Source organism: Protomyctophum parallelum, assembly GCF_964188405.1.
Source record: "Protomyctophum parallelum genome assembly, chromosome: 18".
NCBI lineage: Eukaryota > Metazoa > Chordata > Actinopteri > Myctophiformes > Myctophidae > Protomyctophum > Protomyctophum parallelum.
The window spans coordinates 28,612,578-28,630,025 of NC_139716.1; the positions used below are offsets into that span (position 1 = coordinate 28,612,578).

Consider the following 17,448-nt stretch of genomic DNA (forward strand, 5'->3'; position numbering starts at 1 on the left):
CCAAATTTGGTTGTGGGTCAATATTATTATTATTATTAGAGCTGCCCTCATCAGCTGAACTAAAAAGTCTGACTCCATTGTTACTGAACAAATACTGTACTAGTCTATAGCCATGATTAGGAGAGCTATTCAACACTTATTGTAATAAAGAATATATCACTTGAAGATTATTCATTTTTAGTAACTAAGAAGAAAAGCTTCATCCGTGTTCTAAAGAAAGAGTATGACATGCCGTAAGTTACGACCACGTAGTGCAGCCAAGCAAATAACCATTCATAACTTCTTCAAATGGCTAAACTATAGTCTAAAGTCTAAACCTATGCTTTCCATTTTAAAGAGGTGTGTGATTATAATCTGCACTAGTAGTCGTTGCTACAAGAGACTATAGACCATTTCTTGTTTGACCAACCGCCAGAATAGAAGACGAGACAGAGTTTGTTTACTTGGGAATCTTCCATGTTTACTTTATCGTGGTGACATACAGTACTATGATCAAGCTGCATAATCCAATTTCATGGATTAAAACACAGACTGGAACAACGCAGAAAACTAGGGGTTACGTATGTAACCTAGGTTCTATAAACAGCGAGCAAGGCTGCTCACTTATGGGAGTTGACGCCCCCTGGCGTAAACACAGAAGCACTACAAATAAACTCACAGACTTTAGGCTGGGACTTTAGACGTGATGACGTTGAAGACCCCGCCCGCCGGGTGCACTTATAAGCGTCCCTCAGCGTCACGTCTCCATTCGAACAATTGTTCTCTTCTCAAGCAATCAAGAAGGGAATCTTGGTGAGCAGCCTTGCTCGCTGTTTATAGAACCTAGGTTACATACGTAACCCCTAGTTCTATTAATAACAGCTTCGCAAGGCTGCTCACTTATGGGAGACTTCATTAACTCCCTTATTGTCATCACGAAGTCTGGACCCCTAGGGCCCGTACCTTTATCTGTGAGCAAAGGACCACAGTACGTCCCTCAACAGGACTACTGCACCCCAACGGGAAGGCCAATCAGACCTAAGTCTGCAAATGTGCCTAAGAGGGGCCGACAGAACAACCGTCATAACGCCCTGGAGAAGACCAACGTCCCCCGCGGGGAACCAAGTCTCTCCACCTTAACTGGAGGCCACGCCCAGGACCGCATGCGCCACTGGCGCTGCCGTCACATCCAGTCTATAGAAGGTGGCAAAGGTGGAAGACGACGCCCAACTTGCAGCGGAACAAACATCCTGAACAGAGACCCCCCTACAGAGGGCCCAGGATGATGCCATACCTCTCGTGGAATGCGCTCTCAACCCTACGGGAGGCACCATATCCCTACCAGAGTAGGCCCGCTCTATAGCCTCCACGATCCACTGGGAAAGCCTAACCTTTGAGATAGGCAGTCCCACAGTCTTGGGATCCCAGGAGACAAACAGTTGTGTAGTCTTCCTCGTCACCTTAGTCCTGTCCAAATACAACCTCAATGCCCTTATCGGACAGAGGTTATGCCTCCTCCTATCCTCCTCAGAGGCAAAGGGGGGCGGACAGAACGCCGCCAAGTCCACCGGAACCGGGGCAGCTAGGCGGCTCTTAGGTAAAAATGCCGGATTGGTCTTAATGACCACCCTTGCATCCCCATTGAACCTCATGCATTCCGCACTTGTGGACAAAGCATGGATATCACTGACCCTTTTAGCGGTCACCAAAGCTAATAACAACGCTGTCTTCAGCGACAATAGCTTCATACCCAACCCCTCCAAGGGCTCAAACGGTGGCCGGGACAGAGAGTCCAAAACCAGAGCAAGGTCCCACGAGGGGACCAGAGACTTGGTCACCGGATGAAGGTGGCTAGCCCCCTTCATGAACTGGCGCACCAGCGGGAGCTGGCCCACCGTCTTGTCCTCAAACCCGATGTGGCAGGCTGAGATAGCAGCCAGATACACCTTGACAGTACTAAAGGCCCTGCCTTTGTCCAAGAGATCCTGGAGGAACGACAGAACGACCCTTACTGGTGCTTGAAATGGCACAACTTGAGCCGGTGAACACCAGTCCTCAAACAACCGCCACCTCATATCATAAGCATCCCTGGTCGACTGCGCCCTCGCACACTGAATAGTGTCGATGACGCTCTGGGGAAGACCCTCCGCGCCAAGATTCAACCTCTCACGGGCCAAGCCCAGAGGTCTAGATCTTCCGGCCGTGGGTGGAATATCTCGCCTCCCGCCTGGGTCAGTAGGTCCCTGCGCAACGGAAGCCGCCAGGGCCGACCGTACAGGAGAGGGACTATGTCTGACCTCCAAGAGCCCCATCCTGGGGCCACCAGGATTACTGACAGGCGCTGTGTCCTCACCCTCTCCAGCGTGGGAAGGATGAGAGACAACGGGGGAAACGCATAAAGTAGGCCCTGGGGCCAACGATGCGCCAAGGCATCCAAACCTAGCGGAGCCGTCCCTGCTATGGAGAAGAACAGAGGACACTTGCTGTTCTCTTCCGACGCAAACAGATCCACCCGTGGCTCGCCGAACCTCTCCCACAACTGTCTGGCCACTGTTTTGTGCAGTGACCAAGCCGCATAGAGGTATCGGCCCCTGGACAACAGATCCACTCCCGTGTTCTGGAGTCCCGGAATGTGGGAGGCTCTGACTGAAAGAAGGTGCTCGTCGCACCATAACGTCAGTCTGTGTGCTAGCGCATGCAGTTTGGTGGACCGTAGGCCCCCCTGCTTGTTGATATAGCACATCGTAGTTGTGTTGTCCGTCCTGACCAGGACATGGGAACCGCTGATGAAACGTTCGAAATGTTGTAATGCCAACATTACCGCCATCAGCTCCAGGTAATTTATGTGGGCAGACCTGATGCTGCCACTCCATACCCCCCTGGCCGTCCTGCCTTCGTGGGTGGCACCCCACCCAGACAGGCTGGCGTCCGTCGTGAGTACTTTCCGGGATACGACCATCCCCATACTCACGCCTTCCGAGAGGAATTGAGCGCCTCTCTACTGGCGTAATGCCTCGAAGCAACCCACCGACACGGTCACAAGATGATGACAACGGTGTTGTCTTACACCCAGTGACTGCATCCACCTCTGAAATGGTCTCATGTACAGTCTGCCTAGCCGAACAACGGATATTGCAGAGGCCATGAGACCCGCCAATCTCTGACAGGTTCGGAACGGGACCCCGTTGCCCGTCCGAAACAGCGCCAGACACGACTGAAAAGAGCGGATCCTCTCGTCGGATAGACGCGCCGTGAAAGACACAGCGTTCAACGTCATGCCTATGTAATCTATCGATTGCGTCGGCACCAACACACTCTTGGCGTAATTTATGCTGAACACTTCACAAAAGTCCTTGGACTCAGTGACAGTCCGAACGGAAGGACCAGATATTCGTATATCTGCCCCTTGAAGCCGAACCGCAGGAACTTTCTGTGTGGTGGGTAGATGGGAATGTGGAAATACGCGTCTCTGAGATCGAGAGTTGTATACCAGTCCCCTCGACGCATCATGCGCAGCAGAGCCTTGCTCGTGAGCATTTTGAAGCGAAACGCTTTCAAATAGCCGTTCAGAGCCCGTAGGTCTAGAATGGGCCGCATGCCCCCCCCTTTCTTTTTCACGAGAAAGTAGCGGGAGTAAAACCCGGTGTTGCTCTGCTCCATGGGCACCACACGTATAGCCTTCTTCTCCAAGAGAGACGTTATCTCGCCCTGGAGAACCTCGGCTGCCTGACCACTCGCTTGCGAGAACGTTCCCACAAGTGGGAGGTCTTCTGGCAAACTGTAGTTTGTAACCCTTCGAGATGGTGTTCAACACCCACGGATGAACACCACAACGATTCCACTCCTGTAGACACAGTGCCAGAGGGGTTGAAGCCAGCTCTGGACCTTTTTGTGGTGGAGCGGCGCCCCCTTCGGTCAGAACCCGGGCCTGGGGCCTCTGTCCTGCAATATGGACCTGGGGCTCTGGGGCTGTGACCACGGCAGTTACACTTGTGTTTCGGCCGACAGCCCTGGGCCCTCTCGAGGGCCCGGGCTGCTGGCCCATCCCCTTGAGTTTCGAGTGACGATTCAAAAGACCGGTTTCCAGTAGAGAACACTGCTTTATTAAGAAAAGTGGTGGCACGGAAAAAACTGGAGAGACATTTATTTCCAAGAAACAAGTCCTCTTTCCGCCTACACCAAGCGCTTCCGGCATGAGGCCCGTGGCCACTATGCTGCGCTTCAGAGAAACTCGGGGAAGGGTGGGGGAGACAGTGTCCGATGTCTCCTCGTGGGGCAGGTCTGGTTATTTCGCCTTCCCGCCAGGTGGCCCTCTTGCCCTGGCCCCTTTGCGGGGGCCGCCGGCCGGAGAAGCCGAGGGGCGCCTGGGCCTGTCGGTCTTCTTGCGGCTGCGAGGTGGGCGGGAAGCTGAGGACGCCGCTGACGGAGCCCTCTGAGCAGCGGGGACCTTGAAGGCGCTCCTCCTGGACCTGGAACGATCGTCCCTGTCCATGGTGCGCCCGTAGGTCGGCCTGTAGGGCTGAGCCTGCTTGGGTCGTGCTCCAGACGCCGGGAGACAGGCGCCGATGACCTCCGTGTCATTCTTCGTCTGTCCGTCGCGGGAGCGCATCTCCTCGAGCATGGACGCGAAGAGTGTCGATGTGGAAACTTTCTGTTTCAGAGGGGTACGTCCCACTTTGGGGGACAGCTCCAGCCACCTGGCCCTCTCGAGGACCAGGAGTCTCGCCATGGTTCCGCCCACCATCTCCGTCTGGGCCTGAGTGAGACGGAGGAGCTCAAGGTGCAGGCGCCTCAATTCAGCCATGTGGTCGGGGGTAGGCTCGTCTCCCGCTTCCAACAGGACATGAGACGCGGACCCTTGCAGAAGGGTCGCGGCGTTCAGTGCTCTGGCCGCAGTTGAGGCGCACTTATAGGCAGCCTTATTAATTTTGGAGTCGTCCTTGTCCGAAGGCAAGGAGAAGTCCGGGTCCTCGTGGAAGACATTGGGGTTGACACCCATGAGCCATCCGGCAAAGGACTTGTCCATCGGCGGCATGGCCTCGAGGCCAAGCTGCCGTTGTCCCGCGCAATCCAGCAGCTTCATGCCTCCGCCCAGGGAGGCGGAAGCCGAGTAAGGCTGTCCCCAGGATAGCATGAGGGATTTCAGGAACCCGTCATCGACGGGGATCTCAGCCTTGGCCTGGGACTTCGCTGGGTTGCCTCGAATCTTCTTGCGAAACTGTTCGCATAGGGTGTCCTTAGCCACCGGAGGTTCAAGACTGGCCGGCCAGACCAGACCACAGCGGATCGTGGCCTTCTTGAACAGATCGACTATGTCAGTGTTGTCATAGTGGAGCTGCGGTACAGCCGGAGCAGCTGGAGCCGTCGGAGCTGCAACGGTGTCGGCCGATGCAACTCCAGCAGCAACTGGCGCTGCAATGGGGGCGGCGACAACGGCCGCTTGAGCGGCCATGACGACCGGAGGTGGCTCTGCCACCTCGGCGTCGCCCTCGTCGCTGCTCTCTTCATCATCCTCCCCCTCATCGGAGGTGTAGGAGGATGCTGAGTCCTGAGGTGAGGACTCCCCAGACTCCCCAGAGCTAGGGCGCGACGGCGTCGACGACGGGCCTTGGTCGGAGACTCAGACATCTTAGAAGCTAAGATGCACGTGGAAGCAAAAACGAGGCAAGAGGGGCCGAGTTAGCAGGCAGCCACGAAATTCGTGAACAAAACAAGCTCGCCGGTTTAAGAACCCGGGTTACGTACGTAACCTCCAATTCTAATAACCAGTCCTACAAGGCTGCGTGCCTGTAGGCGCCGAGTTGGTAGGTTGTCACGTTACAGTGATGCAGTGGGTGTTGCCACTCACTGCATAAGACGCCACGTGCGTGTGGAAGCTGAGAATAGAGCTATTGTTAGCTTCTATCAGAGACGTCACACAGCGTGGAAACCAAACAGTATTATCACTAAGTGCTGTTCAGGTTAGTAGGCAGCCACGTAAGTGGAAGCTAGGACAGGGCTATCTCTAGCTGCTGCAAATGGATCGTCACTTTTTTCTTGTAAAGCCAAGAAATACGTGGACAAACAAGCCACGAACAAGGCTCGCTGGTTTAAGAACCCGGGTTACGTACGTAACCTCAAATTCCAATAACCAGTTCTACAAGGCTGTGTGCCTGTAGGCGCCGAGCTGGTAGGTCGTCACGTTACAGTGATGCAGTGGGTGTTGCCACCCACCGCATAGGACGCCAGTGCGTGTGGAAGCTGAGAATAGAGCTATTGTTAGCTTCTATCAGAGACGTCACACATCAGAGACGTCACACAAAGTGGTGGCCAAACAGAAATATTACTATATCCTGCCTAGGTTACCACTCCGTCGCGGGCTTGAAAAGCCGCGAGACGTACGTGTGTCGGCAAGGGCGTGCTATTAATAGCCGCCGCTAACGCCGCCGCACGTGTGGAGGCTAACAAAGGGTTGCACCGCTTCTAGCTCTTCACACGCACACACGTTCGAGGGCCACGCGGTCGCGGGCTTATGAAAGCCACGGGACGTATGTGTGGAAGCTGAAAGAAAGCTAAGATAGCTTTATCAGACCGTCACACAGCGTGGAAGCTTAAACAGAATAAAATTATGCTGCTCAAATCACCGTCGCGGGCTTGGAAGAGCCGCGAGACGTAGTGTGTGGCTGGAGCAGGCTGTTAGTAAACACCGCTATGTAGTAGCCGCCGCTAACGCCGCCGCACGTGTGGAGGCTAACAAAGGGTTGCACCGCTTCTAGCTCTTCACACGCACACGCACACACGTTCGAGGGCCACGCGGTCGCGGGCTTATGAAAGCCACGGGACGTATGTGTGGAAGCTGAAAGAAAGCTAAGATAGCTTTATCAGACCGTCACCCAGCGTGAAAGCTCAAACAGAATAAAATGATGCTGCTCAAATCACCGTCGGGGGCTTGGAGGAGCCGCGGACGTAGTGTGTGGCTGGAGCGGGCTGTTAGTAGCTACCGCTAAAGCCGCCACACGTGTGGAAGCCAAGGAAGGGTTGCGTAACGCTCCCGGCTTCTCACACGTTCGAGACAGAATAATTTATTAGTGTGTGGCTGGAGCGGGCTGTTAGTAGCCACCGCTAAGCCGCCACACGTGTGGAAACCAAGGAAGGGTTGTGTAACGCTCCTGGCTCATCACACGTTCGAGACCTTTAGGTCCGCGAAGGTTTGTGTGGAAGCAGAAACCTGGCTGTTGCTAGCCACGGTACAGACCGTCACACAGGTAATAAGGAAACCAGCTAGGGCCGCGAGCCACTAACGGACTGAATTACCTCCAAGTTAATGTTAACTTAGTTAAAGAAAGTGGACTCACCGACTTTCTTCCTCTTGAAGCCTCTGGGATAAGCAGTTTCCGCGGTACCGAGAAGGCTTCTCGTCCTTGTGGAAATAAATCAGATACTCATCCGTGAGGGAGACTTCGTAGCGCCGTGTTATACACGTGAGAAGAGAAAAACGAATGGAGACGTGACGCTGAGGGACGCTTATAAGTGCACCCGGCGGGCGGGGTCTTCAACGTCATCACGTCTAAAGTCCCAGCCTAAAGTCTGTGAGTTTATTTGTAGTGCTTCTGTGTTTACGCCAGGGGGCGTCAACTCCCATAAGTGAGCAGCCTTGCGAAGCTGTTATTAATAGAACACACTAACAACCATAGTGTTCACATCGATTCATAAGAGACTAGTGGTAACTTGTGTATGAATGCTGCATAATGTTTTGGTTAAATAATACTTTGTTCGGTTCAATCCATTTTTATTTTATTTTATTTTATTCAATTCAAAGGAGCTTTATTGCCATGAGAAAACATACATTTACATTGCCAAAGCAAGTGTCAAAATACAATTAAAAACAATCCATGACTTTGGAAAAATTACACCACAATGTAAAATTACACCAAAGTGTACAATACAAACGAACCATAAAATACCTTATGATAGCGTGTTGAAGACATTATGCACGCTAAAATCCCCCAAAGATACCCCACACAGGATCTGTAATGCATAGACCTTTAGTACATTATGTGACTGGAGAAACAGGTGTAAACTGTTATTAAAGGCAGGCGATAACAAGAAGAATGAAATGGTTGAGAAATGACAGAGTTACCGTGTGGGGGTGTCCCCTCTATTGTACTGTACTGTACTGTACTGTACTGTCACCCAAAAAATCATCATATACAGTTAATATGTGTGTGTATGTTAGGCTGCGCAACAGTGACAACAGTGAAAACCAACCAAATGCTATTTTTGTGCTCAGACACAGCCAGCCAGCCAGCCAGGGACACAGCCAGCCAGGGACCCACACAGGAGTGGGTGCACCACTCAAAAAGGCCTCTCTTTTGACTAACAACAAATTAACATTAACTAACAGTATCGTGAACAGTGCAGGCACAGAGCAAACATTCTGTCAACTACTACCACTCGCTTGCCGGCTTGTGATACTGGCCTTGTAATGTTGTGGTCGCGTTTGGTAGATTAATTATCAATAATCAATCAATCAAGTGTCAAGATTTGCTGCATTTCAATTAGGAGATTATATGCCTAGAATTCAGTTGTGAGCTCTTTCAGTTCATTCACGAGTTCTTGCAGTTTTTCAACTTCCTGCCTGATTGACAAGACAAATCTCAAGGTCACTGATCTGATGTTTGCTCTGTCTAGATCAGCATTGGGCAGTAACTCAGCAGAGTCAGCCTTGCCTGTTTCACGTGCAGCCTCCAACGCCTGCGCCTGCCGAATGTGGTGAATTTCCTTGGCGTCCATGGCGATGAAGAAGATATCGACGGCTATGAACAAAGCAGACAGCACCCCCGTCACCACTTCCGCCCCAAGGAGTCCTACCCTGGCTGCCTGAAAAGCTACTTCGCCCAGGCTCCCCACTTGGACCAGTCGCACCAGCTCCGCAATTCCACCCAAGCCTCTCCCGAACCCGGTGCCGATCCTCGCACGCCTCTGTGAACTCTTAATGCCACTCTCTGAGTCAGGCAGCTCTTCGTTCTGCCTCTCCAAGCCCTGGCTGATGTGTTGAAGAGACAACACCACTGACTTCATCTTCTCGCCAAATTCGTTGATGATGCTTCTGATGGCCTTCCGATCACTGGACTCGTTCACCATGTTGGTGATGTTTGATATGCCGGCGGTGGCACCGCCGGCTACAGCCACACCGACACCGACTCCAGTGATGATGAGAGAGGCTCCCAGGGTAAACGGGGCCAGAATGAGACCTACGATGGAGGTGATGCCTCCTGCTGCTCCGATCACCCCGCCCGTCAGGCTGCCGATGGTGGTGCCTTGGTGCACTCTTTCCAGGCCGTCAGCCAAGGTCTTCAGCTTGTCCAAGTTGTCCTGGAGGTCTTCTACAGTTGCTTTTGTCTGACAGAGGACGAGAGAAAGCGTTGCTGTATTGGTGAGAGGAATGAGGGGCTTTGACAGTGACAGAAAGACAGACAGATGGAAGGCTGACAGATGAACAAACCTTTCTCATGAGGAAACCCAGGATAAAAGGCCTTCCCAGTATTTCACTGGCTGCAGGTCTTGACCCAGGGTCTCTCTGGAAGATGTCTTTCAGTAGTTCCTGTAGGTCTTGGGAGAAATCCAGTGGGAGCGTTGGATATTCTCCCATTGCTCCCAATATTTTGCGGATCAGCAGAATTGGTGTGTTTTCAGCAAACTGTTTGGAAATAGGTTGAAGATAGTAAAAGCATGCATTTATATTTTTTAAATGTGAAAAGGAGGTACAGTCCATGCAATTTGTAAAGCCATGGTCGATGGACACCACAACATCGGCTGTACAACTACAAAACCATTCAAGCAATGGTTGACTCTGCCGTTGAGCTGCACCATGAACACTGGTTTGTTTCACTCTGAATTGTGTTGAGTCAGTGTGTGGCATTCAAGTTTAGTTTGAGTTTGAGAAGAGTATCTTCTTGTAAGAAAAAACATTATTTGTAATTTATAATGTAGGCATACCCAAAGTATGTGCAGAGTTTTGGTTGTGTGGTGTGTATTTTTATTGCTGAACATCCCAAAGTAGTAGTAGAAATTATTAGCACCATTCAGGTTCACGAATGATTTTTACTTTTATTATTTATAACACTTTTTGCCTCTGTGACCAGATTTGACTGAGAGCCTGCCATCGCGCAAACCTCCAGCTTTTCACCAGAGGAGAAAAACTCTCCCTCAGTCAAATCCGGTCATTATGATTGGACAGTATACGGTGACATCACAATATGTATTATAGTGTCTATACATAGGCAACCACGCTGGATTGCAGTGTCAATGCCCGTGTTGCAATTCAGATCGATTGCTCCAGGCACTGAAGAGAAGGGGCAATCTCATTATGAGCGTGTTGCGCAATGTCTGATGACATATCTCTCTCCCTCTGCCACTTATATTGGCACACTCACTATGCGATGCTAAGTCAACCACGCAGAATGACACATGTAGCGCACAATATCTGAGGGCGCATTCCGTCCTCAAATTTCATTAGTTAAATTATATATGCGTAAAGTTAGGTTATTTAAAAAAGAATACCCATCAAACATCGCTTCTCTGCCTTTTGGCTAAGATCAGGAGTCTGAGGAGTGGATGTGAGCTGAGAAGCAGAAAGAGAACGAGAAAATATCTGGAGTCGAGCGGTGTATGGTGCTAAAATATTTCTAAGATTTTTTGTTTGCTGAACGACCGTTTGTTGAACGACCGCCAACTGTAGATGGCACCGGCTAGAGCTGAGACTGGAGAAAAGATGGCCGAACGACAGAAAGAACCAAGGAAGAACACGCTACGCTTCGTTTGGAAGACGACTGATGCACCGATCATGCAGAGGAGGCTGTTCGGGAAGGAAGTTTTGTTGGAGTGCCTACAAATGACGGTGGAAGAAGTCTTCTGCCTTCAAGAGAATCCACGGGAGAGAGCATGGGAAGTGACTTTTCAGAGCTCTGAGTTGACGGAAAGAGCATTTGGACAATGCAAAAGGAGAGGAGGTGAGGAGCCTTTGTCTTTCTTTGAAATAGAAGACTTGCACAAAATGGAGGAGAGACTGATAACGGTGCACATGTACAACCCACATGTTCCGGAAAAAGACATTGTACGGTTTCTGGAGAACTATGGGGAGGTTTTGGCCCCCCATAGAAAACAGAAAGACAGTTTGGGTTTTTGGACAGGAAGGACCCAGTTCACAGTAAAGCTAAAGACTGATGAGAATGGCTATGACTGTCTTGTTCACCCTCCAGCCTTTTTTTCCATCGGGGCAGATAGGGGGTACTGTTTTTATATAAGGCAGCCTCCTTTCTGCAAAAAGTGCAGAGGGCGAGGACATACAGAAGCAAATTGCACAGTTGAAAAGAACTGTAGATCCTGCTTGTCTAAAACACATGACGCAAAAGACTGTCCCTGGAGAGGCTGGAAAGGACGATAGGACGCCTGCCCCTCTGGATGGGGAGGGGAACCAGAAACGCCCACCGGAGGAAGTATCAAAGGCCCGAGTGATAATTTCGGTCTCGTCAGAGGGTTAACCGCAGGCCTCCCCGGAGGCCTCACCGAATACCTCATCAGATGCCTCACAAACGAACTCATCGGGGGCCTCGTTAGCGGCGCCCTCAACAGTTTCTTCGAAGACCCAGCGGAATACAAAACATGGTGCTGGTGCAATGAACAGTATGTAGACCATGAGCAACTGTCCGCGAATGCCGTGTTATGGCTGTACAGAGGAAGAGTTGGGCGACAACCCACACTGGTTCTCAAACTGCCCGCTGAAGGAGAAGGGGGCAGCACTGATGCAAGGAAATGTCCATTGGCTTGAAGGAAGAAGAGAGATTCTCTTATATGAAATTCTCGAGGGCCCTGGCCCTTCTGTCAAGGCTTAGACAGAGGCAAAAAGTATGCCAGGGAAAAAGACTATATATTGTTGGTCTGTATGATTTATGGCCCTGACCAATGGTTGGAGATAAAGTGAAATGTAAATCTGATGGTTTTTTTTTTTCTTTTGTCCTGTTTTTTGTGTATGTTTTGCAGATACTTTAATGCAGTGTAAATTTGGTATATAGGCCTATGCGTAATTTATTTTTTGATGTCTGAAATGTATGTATGTGACAATGATCAATAAAAGTTTTCAAAAAAATAAAAAATAAAAAAGAATACCCATCGAACATTATTCCATAAATAAAGCATGATTCATAATTAAATTGAAAATATTCACGGTCCACTTACTGCCAGATCCAGTGTGCAAAGTTCATACAGTACACAGCCTAAAGACCAGATATCACTGGAAGGCAAAAATATATATAAAGTCAGTATTATTTAAAATGGCCCCTTTCAAAAATATTCACTTTAGTAATATTCCTTGATATTATTCCTTGCCTTTTTTCAGGCAAAGGACCCCTTAACTGGGAGAAAGATGAAGCAGGGACCCTGCAATTTCTATTGTAGGACGTATAATTCCTCATAGATTTCATATATCGCTTCGTAGACTTGTTTGACAGCACTATCATCAGTGTATGTTGGATTCACTTTAATGTGTATTTTCAGGCATTTAACCACTTAAACCGTCAATATTTGGACAACCTGCTTTCACTATATATGTATTTACAGTAGTCTGCTCTTTTTTCCCTCTACACAAAATCTCATTCCAGAGATCATCATCTCCAACCTACTAACTATACACACCTGCTCCTCATTAGTCCACACCCATATAATCACCCCCTCTGCCACTCCACTTTAGTCAGTATTGTTTGCCTGCACTAGTCACTAGCCACTCTACGGTCCCGTCCGTTTATAGCTTTTGTCAGTGTTTGTTGCTTTCTAACTTTGCCTTTGACTATGCATTTTGCCTGGATTTATTAAACATCTTTGAAACCTGCACCTGCATCCAATAATGTCATTACAGTTCTCCTCAGAATAGGGATGCTAGAGTTCACCGTTGAACTCTCGCATCCCTATTCTGAGGATTCATGTAAAAAATAAGTACTGTATATATCACACAAAGATTTGGCGGCCCCAGCTGGTCTACACTGTAAACCAAACATAAACAGATATATACAGTAGACCTCTTTACCTTTTGGCATCGTATGTGCTGTCTGTACATTTTTCAGGACTTGTGTAACTTAAGCCAGCATGCGAGGGAGCCGTGTTCGCATCATTAAATCTGGAAGGGGGGATAATTGTAGCATAGTAATTAAATCAATCAGTAGATCCCTTTTTGTTTCGTGAAATTATGTTTCTATGTACAATACCTCTCACTGAGTTCTCCAAAGCCTCCCAGGCGTATGGTTCCAAATTCTGTGAGGAGTATCCTCTGGGACATGACAAAAGAGAAGACTGTGAAATTTGTGAAATCATATCATTTCACTTGTAAATGACGTAGCATATCACCCGTCAAGGATTAAAACCAGTTTATACACCAAAGTAATTTGTTTATCCACCCAGGTGTAGTGGGGTTAAATTGTGTTGAAAGCTGATTTAAAAGAAATCACACCATAATGTGAAGTGGCTTTGGGGGGTTGTAATGACCCCTCCTTCCTGGTGCGCGTGTGTGTGTGTGTGTGTGTGTGTGTGTGTGTGTGTGTGTGTGTGTGTGTGTGTGTGTGTGTGTGTGTGCAGGTGTGTGTGCAGGTGTGTGCATGTGTGGTACCTGGAGTGAGAGGTCATTGTGGAGCAGACCTCTTTCATGAATGCATTTCAGAGCCATGCAAGTTTGGACAAACCACTGTAGTATCTGTTAAAAAAGTAACAAGTGCATTAATACCGTTATATAACGTGGCTGTAAAGAGGTTTGCCAAAATGTTGATACAATATGAGATCAATGATCATCCCATTTGCCACACAAGGAAGAGATTTCCTTGTGTGGCACGCACGCACGCACGCACGTAGTACTATGGAGATAGGAGGTTTCTACCTGACAGCAACTACTGTATATACTGTACAGATATGTATATTTTAGCAATACCTGGTGTTCTTCAAATGGATCTCCAGAGCGTTTCTGTTCCTGAATCTTTTGAGCAAGATTTCCACCCAGGCAATGATCCATCACAATGTAGAGGTTTCCATCTATTAAAATAGAAGGGTATTCACTTTTTAACATATGCACATATATAATGCCATACATTTATTTAGTTTAATGTTGCACATCCTGAAAAGCTCAGAAATAAAAGAATACAAAAAAAAGTCTTGGATTTCCTCAAATTCTCTAAAATAATGTGTAAAAACTAAAAACTGTATCTGCCTCTCAAAATTCCCATGCGTAACTATAGAATTGAAGTGTTTCATCTGCTGAAGTTTGTATACAGACAGGTTCATTCCTTAATTCAAGGGTTCTCAACCAGATGACAGTGAAATGACAATTTAATGACTTCCCCTTGTATTATACCTAAAAATGAGCTTATGAGCTTGTAGATCTGCTATTCTCTGTGGAAGCGATGCCTCAACTCCTACAATTCCAAATGCTTAATCAGGGTTGGGGGTCCCCAGTTCAGTTTGATTAGTTGGGGGTAAAATAAAACGCTAATGTAAACCTACCCTCCTCAAAGGATTTTTCGTAGCTCACAATATGCAGATGGTTTGCATCTTCAAGCTTATCAGTCTCGGACTTGATCCTCTGATAAGTGTCATCAGGATCCTGTTGATTAAAATGTGATGAACATCATTTCATGCTATGGACAATACACCATAATGTCACATATATATACTTTTTTCTACTACAATTGTATAAATACTGCAATATAAACATTGAAGGAAGGAATTAAAATGATCTCAAAGATAAATAACATTATGCATTCAAAGGTTCTAAACTTCTGACACTATTCAATTATACGCTAGTAACTGTAGGCCTACTACTAATCTATCCTTTTCTTTAAGAAAAGGATAGATTAGTAGTAGGCCTACAGAAAGAACTGGTAATACCAGTTCTTTCTTACCTATGCAAGTCACAAGTCTATCGTGTGCTAATTTGAGAGGTTATATGTCATTACTTAATAATATTTCATTTGTAATTTCAGACAACATAAATGCCAGACATCATCTTATGTACAAAAACAACAACAACAACAACAACAACAACAACAACACTATTCAGAGGATAAGGTGCAATGGAAATATAGCATATAAACTCATGAATATAAAAATAAAGTTAAATAAAAGAGGAGATTTTACTACTACTACTACTACTACTACTACTAGGCTACTACTACTACTACTACTACTACTACTACTACTACTAATAATAATAAATAATAATAATTATAATTATTATTATTATTTATTGTAGATGCAGCTGTTACAGTATAAATGGTCAACTCGGGTATATATTAGAAGAATAGCTTTGGAGGAACTAACCTGTGACATTTTGATCTCGTGGATGAAAACCTCGTCACCTTCCTTAGAAGTAGCAACAACTCGTTTCTCCACGTTAGACTGGACAGTGTAGCCATGCCTCTCATAGACACTTTGAGTTTTCCCCATCTCGATGTCTGATGTACGAACACGAACTTAATTTCTGAAAGACTATAGCACAAAATGTGTGTGTAAAATCTGAGGGTATAGTCTGTTTACTGTGTTTAGGCTAGATATGTTTGCAAGGTTGCACAGCAGTGACAGCAACAAAAAGAAGAATAAATCACTTTCACTTTTCATTCTTCTGTTACTTCCCTTTTCCACGGTTGGTTCCCAATGGGAACCGGTTCAGTTCTTTTTGGTTTTTAGTCCATGAGCCCAGTGACGGATTAACCCCTCTCAAGGCCCTGGCGCTTCACCAAATCAAAAGGCCCTACAGATTCAGTCAATTAATGAATTAATTAACATGCATGCGTTTAGCGCATATCCACTACTGCCTGCGCTGCCCGCTGACACACAAGACACATGTAGAACTGCCGCACTGGGCACAGCCTTTCCAACTTCAGTCTCTGCTAAACTAACTGCAATTTCCCCGAAATATAATTTGCCTAAGCTCCATTAGCAGGCAGCAGCATATTTTGTCTTTGTGGCCAACAAATGTAGCTACATTTGCAAACAGTGCTGTTGACCATGTTGTTACATGGTCCATATAACGTGTGCACCAACAGACAATGCCAATATGCTATATTAATATTAGAACGTTTTAAAAACAGATTAATTATTGACGACAATGCAACCTGTGGTGGGTGCAACGTCACTGAAAACTTTCATAATAGCAATTAAATTAATTTACTCACGAGTGCTGGAATCGTGAAATGGAGGATGTAAGAACACACTTTTGTTGCATTAGAGCAGGGTAAATATGAAGTTTTGCGCCAAGGTCTTGTTTATATTCCTCTTTACATAGGCTGTATGTTATTGTCGCAACAACACACGTTGGTCGGTCTGAGTGAGGGGGGCCTTCCTGATTGAGGGGGCTTCTGACGGCGTCGCTTACTCGCTTCCCTGTCAGAGGAGGAAGCGATGCGCAGCCGTCGGGAACCCCCCCAAACAGGCTGCTCCCCCCCCCCCCCCTCCCGAAAACTGCTACAGATCAACTGTCAGACGAGAAGACCAAAAACACTAGCGGGGGTTCTTATGTTGCGTTATATTTTTCGAAAGAAGCAACAGGTGTATAGACCGATTCACAGAGGGGTGCCCTGGGCACGGCCATTACTGAGGGGTAATCCATGGAGCAGGTGCTCCATAGGCCAGGTGTAGCTAATCAGTGCTGCTGCACTCAATGGTACACCTCAGTAATGGCCGCACCCAGGAAACCCTCTGTGAATCGGTCTATAGTCTCGTACCAGGCCCTGCAAGCTTCGGGCCTGGCGCTTAAGCTCCACCTAGTTCCATTGTTAGTCCGGCTCTGCATGAGCCAGAGCTCCAAAATTGGTGGGAAAACTATACCCTATATTAAATTGTTTATAGGATCAATACAAGTAAATTAATACATGATAACCCTTCCACAGTAGTAGCTTTAACCTATTTTCGATTATTTTGCATATTTTCCTACATAATGCCTCATTTGCATATTTAAAAATGTAAAATTTGTAATACAATAAATCATTGTCTTCGTGTAAGTACTCAATTGGGAAAATTTCATGGTGATAATAATCTAATATAGGTATGGTTTTGCCCACTCAATTCATAATTAACATTTCAATTTTGGAGCTCTGGCTCATGGACTAAGAACCAAAAAGAACTGAACCGGTTCCCATTGGGAACCAACCAGTGGAAAAGGGGCCAATGTGTCACATGACTTATTAGCCGAACATTCCCATAAACAAGGCCGGTTCAACTGTTCAAGTCTGCTCCACTAGTAGGGCAGGTACCTGTCCTGTACTAACCTCGCATCACCCAATTACCGTATATTCGCTAGAAGCATGCCCCCTTGAACCTGGTCTTATTGTGAAGTTCTCACTGAGTCTACCGGAAGTTCTAACTTGACGCTCCCATTAGAAAGCACTGGGCGCAGTGGGCGGTGACATAGATATGGGCGGTGACCGAGATCAATTTTAGTCTAAAAGGGAAGAA

The 17,448-nt window shown here is 47.5% G+C and overlaps 1 protein-coding gene across 2 annotated transcripts; it reads right to left on the reverse strand.

Annotated features, from left to right (window-relative positions):
* Positions 1-8,452: 8,452 nt before the first annotated feature.
* Positions 8,453-17,337, reverse strand: LOC310875564 (serine/threonine-protein kinase Nek4-like). 2 transcript variants are annotated; one of them, XM_083788841.1, is made up of 10 exons: positions 17,280-17,337; positions 15,316-15,483; positions 14,500-14,599; positions 13,931-14,031; positions 13,616-13,699; positions 13,218-13,279; positions 13,040-13,129; positions 12,196-12,250; positions 9,464-9,658; positions 8,453-9,360 (listed from the first exon to the last, which is right to left on the reverse strand). In XM_083788841.1, exons 2-10 carry the CDS (start codon positions 15,439-15,441, stop codon positions 8,533-8,535), a joined length of 1,641 nt encoding a protein of 546 aa, XP_083644967.1. In that variant the 5' UTR covers positions 15,442-15,483; positions 17,280-17,337; the 3' UTR covers positions 8,453-8,532. The 2 variants fall into 2 exon arrangements, with proteins under 2 accessions (XP_083644967.1, XP_083644966.1); XM_083788840.1 differs by lacking the exon at positions 17,280-17,337 and having other exon boundaries at positions 15,316-15,489.
* Between the last annotated feature and the right edge of the window lie 111 nt (positions 17,338-17,448).

What these genes read in the sequence shown, in the direction of transcription:
- LOC310875564 (XM_083788841.1), bottom strand. Translation starts at nt 15,441, where the DNA reads ATGGGGAAAACTCAAAGTGTCTATGAGAGGCATGGCTACACTGTCCAG. An exon ending in ACAATGACCTCTCACTCCAG is followed by an intron (nt 13,280 to 13,615) that starts GTACCACACATG and finishes GTCATGTCCCAG; the next exon opens with AGGATACTCCTCACAGAATT. An exon ending in TTTGCACACTGGATCTGGCA is followed by an intron (nt 9,659 to 12,195) that starts GTAAGTGGACCG and finishes ATTTCCAAACAG; the next exon opens with TTTGCTGAAAACACACCAAT.